Raw genomic sequence first — 13901 nt, forward strand, 5'->3', positions numbered from 1 at the left:
TTTCAACATTTCTATTGCCAAAAAATTGCATGTGGCGGACAACAGGAACAAAGTTAACAACCTCATCCTGAAGATTTACAGAGCACTTCACAAACTACACAGAAGCCCTTAAAAAGCATCACCCCAAATGCACAGCTCCACTATCACATAGCTGTGCTGTTTGTTGTTTAACTTTTAATTTAAAACACAACAGGCAGCAGCACTCTGGAGCTGCAGATCTTCACCACTTCCCACCAAACATCCTGAATGCCTGGGTTTTACTCAGATATAGACACAGGACACCACAACACACTTTTAAAGCACAAGCAGAACTTTATTAAACCAAAATAGAGAGCTGTCAGCATCAACACCACCGCCTGCCTCTACTGATCCCTTGATTAGTGCAACGAAACTACATCTGGAAGGCCAATAAGGCAGCCACACAGGCTGCCAGAGTCAGCGATCAGCAATCAGGACACAAAGACTACGGCAGAGCACAGACTCAAAGCAAAACCAACCCCAAACTCCCTTCAGAAACCTCCCCGCACCCCACGTTCAACCCTCTCTCATCACACACGGTTTTCTGCCTCGCTTTTAACAGGACGTTAAACATTTACACCTCCAAACCACTGCAGTTCCGAGGCCTCTTCGCACACTTTCCCCATGACTAAGAAACAAACGGCCAAAAAGGCAAAGGGTACGTTAGGGGGTTAGAGAGAGGAGCGGAATAACGGGTAATGCAGGACACAGCGGGGTCCGGGCAGGCTGAGAGCCCAGGAAGCGAGAGAGGTGCCGGCGGAGGCAGCGGGAAGAAGCTGGAGGAGAGGAAGAGGGGAGGAGAGGAGGGCCCCGGCCCGCGGGAAGCGGGCAAGGCCAGGTCGGCCCCGCCGGCGACCCGGAGTAAGCCCAGCACGGCCGGAGGCCGAGCCTGCAGGGACCGGGGCAGCGCAGACCTTACTTTGAGGGTGAGGTGATGGACGCGGGCGCCGGCCGAACCGGCCCCGAGCAGCACCAGCCCCAGCACAACCGCGGCCCGCAACGGCGCAGCCCCAGCGCCGCGGGCCGCCATGTTTATTCCAGCATCAGCATCCTCTTCCCGAGCCACTTCCGGGGTCAAGGGGCGGCGGGGGCACGTGACCGGGGCGGGGCTGTCCCTCAGCCCTGCGCTGCCACCGGCGGGTGTCCGTGGCCTGTCAGTCACCGGCGATTGTCCCCTCACCGGGGTTCTGCGCCTTCCCAGCCCTTTTCTCTCCCTCTAGGGCCCTCCTGGGCTGCCCCCGCCCGGAGGCTGCCTCCCGCCGCGCCCCGGGCCTCTCAGTGAGGGCCGTGGCGGTGGCCAGGGCACTGTTGTTAACTCAGACATATATATATTCTTCTTGGATGACATGGAAATAGTGCAGGAGTTATTAGTAGCTAACACTAGGAGTTATTAGTGGCTAACGTTAGGAGTTATTAGTAGCTAGCCCCGCATTGCAGCCAGTCGAGGGAGGGGATTGTCCAGCTCTGCTTTGCGCTGGTGCAGCCTCACATCAAGCACTGTGCAGTTTTGGGTGCCACAGTACGTTAAGGTACCGGAGAGTGCCCAGAGGAGGGCCACAGAGTTGGGGAAGGGTTTGGAGGAGAAACCGTATCAGGAGCAGCTAAAGTCCCTTGGTTTGTTCAGCCTGGAGAAGAGGATGAGGGCAGCCCTCATGGCACTCTGCAGCTTCCTCACAAGGGGAGGAGGAGGGGCAGGGCTGGTCTCTGCTCTCTGGTGCCCAACGCCAGGCCCCGAGGGGATGGCAGGGAGATGTGCCAGGGGAGGGTTAGGCTGGGCGTTAGGAAAAGGTTCTTCAGCCAGAGGATGGAGGAGCCCTGGAACAGGCTCCCCAGGGAGGCAGTCACAGCACCAAGCCTGGTGCTATTCAAGAAGCACTTGGACAACAGCCTCAGAGACATGGTGTGAATTTTGGGGTTGTCCTGAGCAGGGACAGGAGTTGGACTTGATGGTCCTTCTGGGTCCCTTCCAGCTCAGGACTTTCTGTGGTTCTACAATTCTAAGAAAGGATCACAGTAGAAACTGACACCTAAGAATTTTAGCCAGGTAGTAAATAATGCTTAGGCCAGATAAGAGGGTATTAGCAACACGTGCCTCACTAAGGAGTACTTCCTCAAAAGAATAGAAATCAGTAACATTTCAAGGACTGATGGTGGAAACATCCTGCTACAAAGAAGGTTGTGAAGATAAGGGAAGGCCACCAATCAGTCAGCAGTGGTAAAAGGGAACATCTGGCCCAAAAAGGTGCTGTAATTCCATTGGGGGAGATCGCGACAACCGACAACCGACTCAATTGAGGGACAAAAGGACTACCCGCACACACTACTGAGCATGGGCAGTGAATTAAAATCACACTATAGCTTTAAAATTAAGCAGAAAAGATACAGACCAGTGGAAGAAGGGGATGCTCAGTCAGGTCAATGGTTATGTATTAGACAGGCATGGTGTGTTAGCTGTCATGTATAAATGTCCAAATGAACTCCAGTAGGTGCGCTTAATTTTTTTAAATATTCCACCTTGCGCCCTGCACAGGATAAAACATTTTCTCCTCTCTAAACATACTTTGTGTGTTTTGGGAGTTATTTTAAATTACCAGTAACGCTGTGGCAGCTCCCTCCCTGCCAGTGGCCCTTGCTGCTCTCACAAGGGGGCACAAAGGGAAGCCCTGAGCCTTCCCAAGAACACCCTGCGTGGAGGTGGCTCAGCCAGGCGCTGGTCTGGGGTGAGGCGCTGCAGGGCTGCTCTGCCCCCCGGGCAAAGGCTGGAGCTCTCCCCACCTTAGCCCTCAGCCAGGCAGTTCACAGGGAGGTCTGGTGTTGTCACATCCAGCTCAGCTGTAGATCACCCAGCAAGTTTCAGCTTCTTCATGGGAGCTGTGGTGAGAGCAGATGCCTGAGCATCAGGTAGTCCAAACAGCTGAAAAACAGCCTTTCTGTTTAAAGCTGGGTTTGGAGTGTTAATTGTACATAGCACAACAAAATATGTAACAAAACAAAGGGCTTTCAGCTTCCTTTCTGGAATAATTCAATAGCAGCTATTGAATTATTTGAAACTGGTAGCTGTAGTCCCATTTAAAAATGAAATGACAAGCAGATTGGGCCCGACTTCATCGACTTTGTCGCTCAAACTGAGAGCAACACAAGAAGCAAAGTAAACATGAATTGCGGCAATTAAAATGGCTTTTAGGCTAACATGCTGCTAAAAAAAACCCAAAACTGAAAGACTACGCGATGTGTCTCCCTTACAGGGAGCCATCAAATAAATAAATACAATTCTTCAGTGTGGAGTCCTGTGCTGTCAGCTCTTGGAACTCAAACATTCTGCTCTTCCCTTTCAGTGTATGGAGTAACAGCTGTGCAAGGTTTTTTCATCTTGAGCCAGATAGAGAACTGCATTGGACCAGGCAAGTAGCAAAATGCAAGCAAGGGAGAATAGGCAGAGAAAAATCGATAGTCTTGACCTTTATATTAGCAAGATTATGTAGAATGCCACCTCTGTACAGCGGTGATTCAGATGTTACTGTACGTTACCTGTTACCTCTCAGAGTTTAATTTCCTCTTTTTTCTTTTGTACTAAGAGTATAAACTAAACACAGGAATCTCGCCATCAGCCAAAGAAACTTGGACTGGAAGCACGCAAAAACCCCAATCATGTTTCTCTAGTAGGATCCTCTCTCTGGGCAGTAACTTGTCCATGCCGCTAGATGTCCTGTCAGCATCGGGCCTTGTAGCGCAGGTAGCTCCACCCGACAGATTGTAAGAAGCCTACCTAACTACAAACATCAGAAACATCAGATAATTCATTCTGAAAAGATAACTCAGGTCCAGATATTTTCGTGGAATTAATATTTTTAATGTTGTAACTATTACAATTCATGTGCATGGACCACCAGGGTAACCCAGAGACTTTTGACTCTGGAGAAATAGCTGCTTGCAATCACAGCTGCAGCGCAGGCTCATGCCTTGCTCCACTCCAAGCCAAGGCAGCGTGCTTTGGCTACTTCAGTGGTCAAATAGCATGAGGTTTTCCCCTGTAATTCTAGGGACTGGCTCAGCTGAAGAGCCCCTCTTAGCCTGAAGAGGCTTCCTAATAGCAATCAGGGATTTCTATGCCACAGACTAGAAAACGTCTGAAGATCTTTAATTTTTTTTACATGTCACAGTTCACGATTAGGATATTTTAATAATTGTAAGCTCCCCACTTACCTAGAATAAATTATCTCAAAATTAGAATTTATAACATGTTTAGTTTGGCTATGCCTCTTTCTAAGAATTTGAATGTTAAAAGATGTCTGTACTTAAATTTACACCCCTATCAATATGCAAGCTGTCTGCAATGAATATGCTACAACAGCAACTCTCATCATTACATTGATATGTTTTACTGTAGCTTCCAGACAAGATTTGCCTTCCTCTAAATGTGCTGCTCCTAGCAAATACAGTTATTCTCAGCTGTGGTTAACCATATTTAGCCTTTACCCCCTCATTATATTTTCACATGTACCCAAATATCTAACTAGAACCCTTCACAGATTATTTTTTTTTAAAGCATATAATGGGCAACTATTGAGATTAGGTGGAAGGGATCAGCAATGTCAGGAGGATCTTGGCACAGGGACAGACTACAGGTACGCCTCAGTACAGAGTGAAACAGTGTTGGTTTGTTAGCCGAGGTATAGGCACACCATGGAGTAGCAAAGGCTGGACATGGAGTTGGGAGATGGACATAGCACATGCAAGACAGGACAACGCAGCTGGCAGGGCAGGAGCCTCACCATGCAGGGCCCAGCCCCACAGTCCCCAGCAAGGCAAGCAGGGCAGGCCCAGGGACGGCAGCTGGGAGCGGCCGAGAGTCCCTGTCATCAAGCAAGGTCATAACACCAGACAAGGGCAAGGCTGAGCTGAGAAGCCAATCCACATTTCAGGTGATGGCACCAAGGCCAGACACAATCTAGTGACGGCTAGACAGGCTCACAGGGATGAGGCAGATCTGAGATCAGCCAGATACAAACCAGGCTCTACAGCAACAAGGCCTATAGCCAGGCCCAGCCAGAGCTCTGACTAAGCTGGACACCCCTACAACACCCCTCAACAAGTAAGCCCTCAGGCCAAAGCTTAAATGGAGCTCCTGAGTCCTTGGGAGTGGGTAGAGGCCACAGGTGAGACTGGTCAGGGCCATTAAAGTTTATCAGGTCTTAATTAGGCCCCTCTGGGCCTTGATAGGGCATTTAAAGAGAACCAAGGTCTCCTGCTGTGTGTTTGAATGATCTGTGTAGTGTTGTAACAGCAGAAAGGAAACAGCTGTGATGGTGATGGCCTTAGGGAAAGGTGTGTCCTCTTCCTTTCCTGGTGCTGTTTCGGTCCCAGTGTATGAGAGGTTACAAGCAACATCTACGTTCCTTGCCTTGGATGTGGGTGATCTGGGTAGAATTATAAAACTAAAAGGGAAGCAGCTGCAAGGGTGATAACTCTGGGGGGGGAAAGGTGGGTCCTTTTCCTCTTATATCCTGAAAGCTAGAAATGCTTGTCCGTGATCTGAAAGTTGTGATTTTTCTTGCTTTGCATGAGTAAACAAAAACAGAGAAAAAGGGTTTAGATTGAACTGTAGTTTAGGGATTTATCTCCTTTAAATACCTTCTGAATCATTTAGCAGCTCATCTGGCTGTTTTCAAGTGGGACTGGGGTTTCCTAAACAATCGATCTTCTATAAAGGAAATTGCTTCTACTTGGGCTTAGGATCTACTTCTGGGAGTGTTCTGAATCGTAACAACAGGAGAGGTAAACAGAATTTACAGGAATAGGCCAGTATCTAGATAACAGATCTGCATGGTCTTGTTCTCAGTGCGGCCGAAGGAAAACTCCCACCAGCTTCTGTGTTGCTTAGATTGGGACTGTGCAAATTAAGTAATGAAGTGAGAAATAATTGAACTATTCTTTTGAGGCTAAGACCTACTGAGCTTTCCAGCATCCTACTTGAGCATAAAGGGGTTTAATGCTCACACCATCGTTAATTACATTAGTAATTAGGGACCAACTGAGCTGCAGGCTCTGCTGTTTGGGCACTGTACAACTCAAAGCAATACCGTAAGTGGCAGTCCCTGTCTTGGAGAGTTCAGGGTAAATGATAAAGACAGAGATAGGAAAAAGTCTCCTCCCCGAAATATCCAGAATTCCTTTTTAGTGTTTGTCTCGAACCTCTGTCCACACAAATTTTCATAACTCTTCCTGGTTGTGGCATGGTTGACTCTAATGTACCATCGTAATACAAAACTTGTATTTCTGGCCTTTATCTTTCTGTAAGTGGTTAAACATTTTATCTTTCAGTGTGGACAGGTTTCCCTGCCCGTGCTGGTGTAACAGGTTTGCCTTGTTCCCCTCCCAGCTCTTTGTGCAGAAGGAAATTCCACAGCAGATGATACTAGTGCTGCTTTCTGTTTGGTCCCAGTACGTTCTTTTTACCCAAGTATTTATGGATTAAGCTCTCAAAAAAAGCCGAGATGCAACTGTGTTGTCCGGTTTTGCAATGCGTTCTGGATGGATGTAGGTCTAAGGATGGAGGGCTTCAATGCCCCTACCCTGAGAGTCTGTGGAAGCACAAACCCTTGAAAGACTTGTTGTGCTTTAAGCAGGCTCAGATATTTAAATATGTTGGCAGTAGCAGGAAGAAGTACCCTGTAAGATGAGTCGAACAGCGTGGCTCTTAGTTGTTATGAAGTTAGTCCTTAAAAGCAATAACTTTTAATGATGAACAAAAGCGTTGCCTGTTCTATATCTCCCTTCAAAGGCAGCTGTGTGAGGAGCAGCATCCTACTCTTATGTTCAAATCAACTGAACTAGGATAAAAATAAATGCAATTCAGTTATTAGCATAACACTTGTTTTCATTGTTGTTCTAAATGCTGGAATTGCTTAATAACTTATTCTTTTCTTGTCCTTTCTCATGTAGGGTAATAGCTAAGCATCAGTGAAAGAAGTGCATTAATCTAAAGCAGATAATGTTTGTAGTAGCTGGTCAATTTTTATCTTCTGCAATCAAATGGATCCCCACCCTCTATAAGCAGATACACATTTTTCTTCAGGTAAATAAATGTGCTTCCCTTTTTTTCCCCCCATGTAAATCTTTCAGGAACAGATATAGCAATGTAAAATATCAAGCTAAAGCTCTTTTTACATTTCTCGCAGCTGAAAAACAGAAATGTAAAATCAGATTAAGTGACACAGCTCAGATAAATGCTGTTACAGAGGAAGATGAGCACAAAATACATCTTATTTCTCTGGCAAGGAAATGGGCCATTTTCTGTAAGGTCTGCATAATCATTACAATAACCCACATTTATGCAAAGGCAGATGATTTGGTTATTTTCCTGCCTGCTTGTTGAGCGTGTTGGTGACAGATGGCGGACTTAATATTCCCGGATTTGGGTTATTTTGGTGTGTGTGTATATCTATATATATTTGGGTAGGTGAGTTTGAAGAAGTCAGCCCTAGCAGGCAGTTTTAAGGGTGTGGGTTTCCTTCTTCTCGAGGGCGGTTGCCCCCTTTCCCAATGGTCAAAGCAGGTCTATTTGCTTAAACGAAAAGCCCTACCTCGCTCGGGGAGAGCAGGGCGGTAAGAAATGGGGAAGCGACACCTGAGGGAGAGAGGGCGGGCGGGGCCGGGCCGGGCGGCGCTGCCCTCCGGGCGGGGAGCGCCCGCTTCGCCCAGCCGGCCGCCTTCCCGCCGCTCCCGCGCACCGGCCCGCTTCAAAGCGAAGCGGACTAAGGGCTGCCCGCGCCGCGCCGCCTCCCCGGGCGGGGACCCCGGGGGTCTCCGTGCCACCACCGGCGACCGGGGCCGCGCTGACTGGACCCCGCGCCTGCGCGGTGGCGGCCTCTCCCTCCCTTCCTCCCCTCCCGCCGCGGCGGAGCGCCTGCGCAGTGCGCCGGAGCTGTCAAGCGCCCCCCCCACCCCCCCGCACTCCGCCACCGCCTCCCCGCGCGGCGCCGCTCGGGCCATTTTGCGGCGCGATGAGGCGGGAGCGGCGGTGAGCAACGACCGGCCCCGTCCCGCTCCTCTCCTGGCCCCGCCGGGGACCGGCCCTCCGTGCGCGGGGAGCGAAGGGAGCTCCAGCCTAGTGGGACAGAGAGACCCCCCCGCACCGCCCCCCGCCCGCCCCTCAGCGCCGGCGGCGCGGCGGAGCCATGAGCTGGGGCACGGAGCTGTGGGTGAGTGAGGGAATGAGGGGAGGGAGTGAGGGGCGGGAGCGGGGTCGCCGTTGCGGCGGTTACCGCGGGGCGCTGCGCCCGCCCCGTGTCATAACGGTCCGTGCGGAGGGGCCGGTACCGGCCGCGGTGCGGTGCGGGGGGCCGGGGCGGGGCAGGGCGGCCGGGGCTCCGCCGTGAGGGGCTCCGCGGGGGGGTCCGGCCGTGGCGGGAGGGAGACGGGGGCGGGGGTGTCTCCCCTTTCTGGAAACTTTTGGAAGGGAAATCCCAGCGGTGACTTCGTAGTTTTATTTATTTTCTTCAGCTAAAATATGCGTTCGACGGTACAAAAAGCGACGGCGGTTCTGGAGCCGAGGGAGGCTTTTCGAGCAAAGGCTGGGGTGGGTTTTGTGTGTGTGCCTCCTGCAAGAGCCTGGAGGAGAGGCTCCGAGGTCGATTTATATACAAGGGGGTCCAATTTCAGGAGAGGGAGCTGCAGGGAAGAAAAGCCAGATGATAAAATTTCCTTTCGCTGTTGGTGAGGTGTTTTTTTTTTTCCCTCCACGCTCGTTTTGAAGGACGGAGGGTTTTATTGGAAGAGTTTTCTGTTGTGGGTAAATAAGTAGTTTTAATAGTGGGGAGGGTTTTAATGCATAAAGCTCCTTGATTGTTTTTGAAGTGAGCCTGGAAAGTATAAATGCATTTAGTTTATGATGGAACATCACTGGAAAATACCAAACTGTTAAAAGGAATGAAAAATGGATAATAGCGCTATGGAATGGTCCCTTGCTAATCTGAGAAAATAAGGGTGGGCAGATAAAAGAAGTCTTGAAAGGCAAGAGAGATATACATATTCAATCACAAAGAGGACATGATGCAGCCATGTTTGGCAGCATGATGGTGGAGCGTGGAGCAGAACCTGTTATTGAGGGCTTGAGGCAGTGGACAGGAGACTCTGCGAGCGGTTGTTAATAGAACTGTGGGGCATTAAAAATCTTGGGACAAATCTCTGCTCGGGAGGGGGGGAAGAGAAAAAGGGAAATAGTGCTTTGAATGGAGAAGTCAGGAAGGAGTGGCAGAGGGTCATCTGGGTTGCAAAGCACTGCAGGATTTCGCTCCTGTATTCATGTTTGTGGCTAGTAACCAGGGCCAGTTAAGGTGTAAACATATCTGAGCTTTTAAACTGTCCCTGGATGGAAAGGGTTATTTTGGATGTGCGAATTGCTGCCCTTTCTGGATGCGTTACTGGCCTGCTCCAGCAGACAGTTCAGCAAGCATCCCGTTCTGCTGTGACATTGTAGTCACGTTATAGCTAGATCTGGTTAGAACTAGACAGTAAATTAGGGAGCAAATGCTTACTGAGAGGTTATTGTGGTACGTTTGTATAGTCCAGAGAAAGAAAGGTGATACATACCGATGAAATGTTGTAGTGATGCTATTTTAATTCATCAGTATATAACCAGCTCTGCTGCATGGGAGTGTTTATGGGAAAATCTGCAGTTGCCTTCTTTTTCTGCACCTTGGATGCTTTGGGGGGAGATGAAATGGTTTGAGTTGAATTAAAGTAAGAGTCAGCATAACAGTTCTGACACAGGAAAATACATTGTGAATTCTCGATATGGACTTAGTTATTTTTGCATTCTTTAAAGTATGCAAGCCATACTGAGATGCTTCTGCACAAGGGCAGTAGTAGTAGAGTAGTGCTTGTAAATAGTTGTTTCTGTTTTATGTAACCTTTGCAGGTGTATATGCAGTAATATATTTGTCTTCTGTAACAGTTACAAACTGCTTTTGGAACATAATTTACCCCCCCCAAAAAAATATTTTTTTTTTTTTTTTGTGAAGTTGTCTTCAGAAAGTGCCATTTTTCATGTCTTCAATGTAGTACTTTGAGAAGTGTAGCAGGTTACTGAGGAAAAGGGTTGGGACCAACAAATTACATGATTCTAGATGCAAAATTGGCAGGAGTTGCTTTATTTTAAATTGGGCAGAGTTTTGAAAACACATCAATTTCCAGTGTTCTAGTCTTCTGGGTATTTAGGCCAAAACGCTGACTTTTCTCTCCATCTTCTCCCTTTCACTGGGAAAGGAAACCACACAACCAACCTGTATTTAATGTTACCTCCTTTTGTTTATCATGGTATGCTTTTTTTTTTTTAAACAAAATTAAATTTCCATTTACCTTAGAACTTAGTGTTTGCCTTAAGTAGTCAGGGAATGATATTTAGGAACAGATGCTGTAAGCAACAAATGCCTGTTTTAGGATGTGACTGGTGTATGTTTTGATGCAACCGTTTGATGGACTGTCAGTTGAGGCAGTAACAAGTGTTTCCAACTGTAGTTTAGAAGTTTGAAATTTTCTAGAAAGCTTAGTTAGCATTGTTCGATGGGGCTTGACTTGCACCCTGTGTCTCTGATGCACCGACCTATCAGACTGGATGCATGTTCATGCTTCACCCCTTTAAGTGTAGCAAAGGAGAAGTAAAATCACGCTTCCTCTTTAGAGCATGTAGAATGTTAATGTGCATGGATCTATGTAGGTTTTCTGTTCATTCCTGGAAAAAAAAAGAGCAAGTTGCAGAAAGCCGTACTTCAGAAGCAATAAAATTCCTTCAGCAACATGTAAGTTATTCCCAAGACAGACTTGTGCTGTGATGTGAGTGTATTCTGTGCCTCTGGCTTGCAAATGCTATTGCAAAGTTCCTATTGATGTTTCACTTGAATCTAGACTGAGTTTCATTTTAGGTTTGGCCCCGTGAGTTTAAATGGACCCATAACCAGCAGAATTATTGGAGGTACTAATGCAGCATTTATGTCCCGTATGAGGCTAAATGCTTGGGATAATGAGATCATCTGGGGCCTCCAAGCAATCCAGTGTTACAGAGCAAGACCTGAAGGTCTCATGTAACCGTCTGTGAGTTTCCTCTGTGTAAGCATGCTGTACAGGGCAGCAGCGGCTGCTCTGCGTGCTGTGCAGTTTGTCAGGCTACCCATCCCCTGCAGAAGTTTTTCTGCCTGTTATACTTCAAACATACAGGAGCTGGAGGAAGAAGCGGTGGGTGAAGAACGAAGTACAGTTGTAAGGGCGAAACAATTTTTTTTTCACCCCATTTCAAGAGTGGTGTTAAGGGCTAACAGGTAGGAGGGTATAGCAGATAGTTACTTCATATCTGATTCTTGAAATTGGCAACGTTTTTCTAAATACTTAGATAATGTAAGTGGTAAGTAAAGATTATGTGTACAGACCTGACTTGTACCTCCAGTCAATTAAGCTTTGGAGACAATAGGCTGTAAAAGCATGCTTGGATCTTTCACTGTTTTCCTCTTCTGGGTAATGCGGAAGAACATAGAGCATGGCACATACAGCTATTCCGAAGGGTGCTTTAGCTAGTAAAATGCTACTGTGTGCTACGCTTCCCACCAGTGTCCTTTTGTGTGGTCTGAAGCTCTTGAAGCAAGTGGTAGGAATTACATAGCAAACTGAGCTAAAACTAACCTCAGCGCTCCGGTCCGTGTCTTTTGAGTGGAAAAAGCTGTGGCTGCATGGTTGGTGTATTGAAGGGAATGAGCTTTCCTGATGATGAGTTTTGGTATAGCGTGTAGTTTGGGGGAGATACATGTAAATTTGTGGTTAAGTGGTTGTGGAAAAACTGTCTCTTCAGAAGACTGTCACGCTGCATGGCAAGTGCAAGTGGTAAAGTGATTAAATGTGAGAAGATTAATCTTTTTGTTACAAATGTTTCAGAGTTGCAGGCGTTGTGTGTTTGTTGTTGGGTTTTTTCCACATTCAATGTAAAGTTTAAAAAAAGACGGGGGGAAGGTGATTTAATAAAGTTTTTCTTTGACCTTTGTGAAAAGCTGAGTGTCTGCTGACAGCTGTCACTGTCCTTTCAGCCTGTGAGAAGGTGAATATTATGTGTTTCTGAAGGACTTAATTTGCCGTACTTACGCAAGGGGCTTTGTTGGCCAACTCCTCATGTGACTGATATTTGGGGACTGTGCCTTTTGTTTGTAGTGTGTTCCGGTATGCTTTAGTATGAAAAAGTTCAATTTGTGGATATGGTTATATTTGCCTTGTAAAGTTTATTCTACTTATAAATGTGAATTGTCTCTGACAAGTTATTATTTTCAGCTATTAAAACAAGTGGGACTCTTGTAGACCATGTTCTCTTAACTACATCCTCATTGTCAGACGATGAAACGCGGGTGCAACTCTTGAACGTGAAGGCACCGCTTGCTATCTGTAGCTGAAGAATCGTTTCCTCTTTCATTACTTGCATCTCTATTTCGTCACCAGAATTTGTGTTTAAACAGCTGTAATCTTGCATTTCTTAAATTTGCTTGAATGCCATATTATTCTGCAATAGTGTTTATAATGTATGGGTGTTGCATGTGGTGGTGACTCGCATTTGGAAACCATCTGGAGTACCCAGGTTATTTTGACCTTGGTGGCGTTACATGGTGGTGTTTGTTACCTGGGCACAGTAGTCAAATGAAGGCTCTGTTTTTGTGGGCTTTCTCCCTAGAAGAGGATCTACAGAACTGGATCTAGGTTTAACATATTGATTCTTTTCTTAAGCCAGCATCTAGTTTTATTGTATGCACCACTATAGTTGACTGCATACAATAGAAATCTCTGTGTGTGTGTGTGCCATCCCACCCATCCCATTCTCACACCCCCACCCCCGCCAATTCTTTGGTTTTGTGTATTAACTGTTACTCTCCAAGGCTGAAAGGAAAAGGAGCTGGATTCTGATGGGACAAGGACACTGATCAGAAGTTGAGCCTTACCTACAAAATCACAAGTTAACTCATAATCAGAGTTGAGAGTTTCCATTAGATAAGGTGACGGGCCTAACCTTCAAAGGTGGGTGGGTGAATTGTTTGCAGCTTACAAAATCTTCTGTAGTGACTGGCAAATGCTCTTCTGAAAAGTGTTTTACTGTAAATTGGCTGTGAATAGTTGAAACTTATTTGGCATCATTCAGACAACTCCTAGAGGCAAAGCTGTGCATCCCTGACCCTCTGCTCTTTGTATTTAGTAGAATCTTGGTTTCTATTGAGTAACATGTTGAAACTTCTGTGGAGGCTGGAATTTCACCCACAAAAATAAAATATCCTCCCAGAGTAAGGCACCCTAAAAGCAAATACAGTGCGAAGCTGAAAAAAATTGAGAGATGAGGTCAGGAATAAATGCATCATATTTATAATTTTGGCTTGGTTATTCTAAGGCTCTTAGTAGAAGTTGGACGCAGAGTGCTGGAGATGGGTACTTCAAAGCAAAATACGCTTTTCATTAGCGAAGTATTCTGCATAGTTATTTGGACAGTTTTGAGGAGGCAAAATAGTCTGACGTTAATATCTCCTTATTTCACAGCGGATCACTCACTGTTTTAAGTGGTCAGCCTGTATATGCAGATTACTGAGTAGTTGTTTATAGAAGTTGAATCATTACACAGTATCTTAATTCGGCGACGCACCTTTGTGCATTTGCCCAGCGCAGAGTGGTAGTTCAGGCTGCTGCAGCCTGTAAGTTATGTGCATTTTAAAATTAGTGCTATCATAGTCCTTTTCATTAGTTTAAAAGTAGTTTATTTTTAAACTTTAAGATTTGTTGTGTGGGGACTCCCCTGCTGCTCGCAGGAGCTGGTTGGAGGGAGAATGGAGTTCTGCGTGTGTATGCCCCTTGGTACTTTCAGGCACTAG

At 46.8% G+C, this 13901-nt stretch overlaps 2 protein-coding genes across 3 annotated transcripts in view; one reads left to right on the forward strand and one right to left on the reverse strand.

Annotated features, from left to right (window-relative positions):
* The window catches only part of GPR107 (G protein-coupled receptor 107), a 40137-nt gene extending 39040 nt beyond the window's left edge, over positions 1 to 1097 (reverse strand). The window contains exon 1 of one of the 2 annotated variants that reach the window (XM_064469070.1): positions 938 to 1097. In XM_064469070.1, the coding sequence (XP_064325140.1) occupies positions 938 to 1048 (111 nt within the window). In that variant the 5' untranslated portion in view covers positions 1049 to 1097. The remainder of the gene's footprint in view (positions 1 to 937) is intronic. The other variant, XM_064469071.1, reaches the window with a different exon arrangement.
* Positions 1098 to 7955: 6858 nt separating this feature from the next.
* FNBP1 (formin binding protein 1) overlaps positions 7956 to 13901 on the forward strand; it is a 103932-nt gene continuing 97986 nt past the window's right edge. The window contains exon 1 of the mRNA XM_064468990.1: positions 7956 to 8219. Within this exon, the coding sequence (XP_064325060.1) occupies positions 8196 to 8219 (24 nt within the window). The 5' untranslated portion in view covers positions 7956 to 8195. The remainder of the gene's footprint in view (positions 8220 to 13901) is intronic.

Source organism: Phalacrocorax carbo, chromosome 18, assembly GCF_963921805.1.
Source record: "Phalacrocorax carbo chromosome 18, bPhaCar2.1, whole genome shotgun sequence".
NCBI lineage: Eukaryota > Metazoa > Chordata > Aves > Suliformes > Phalacrocoracidae > Phalacrocorax > Phalacrocorax carbo.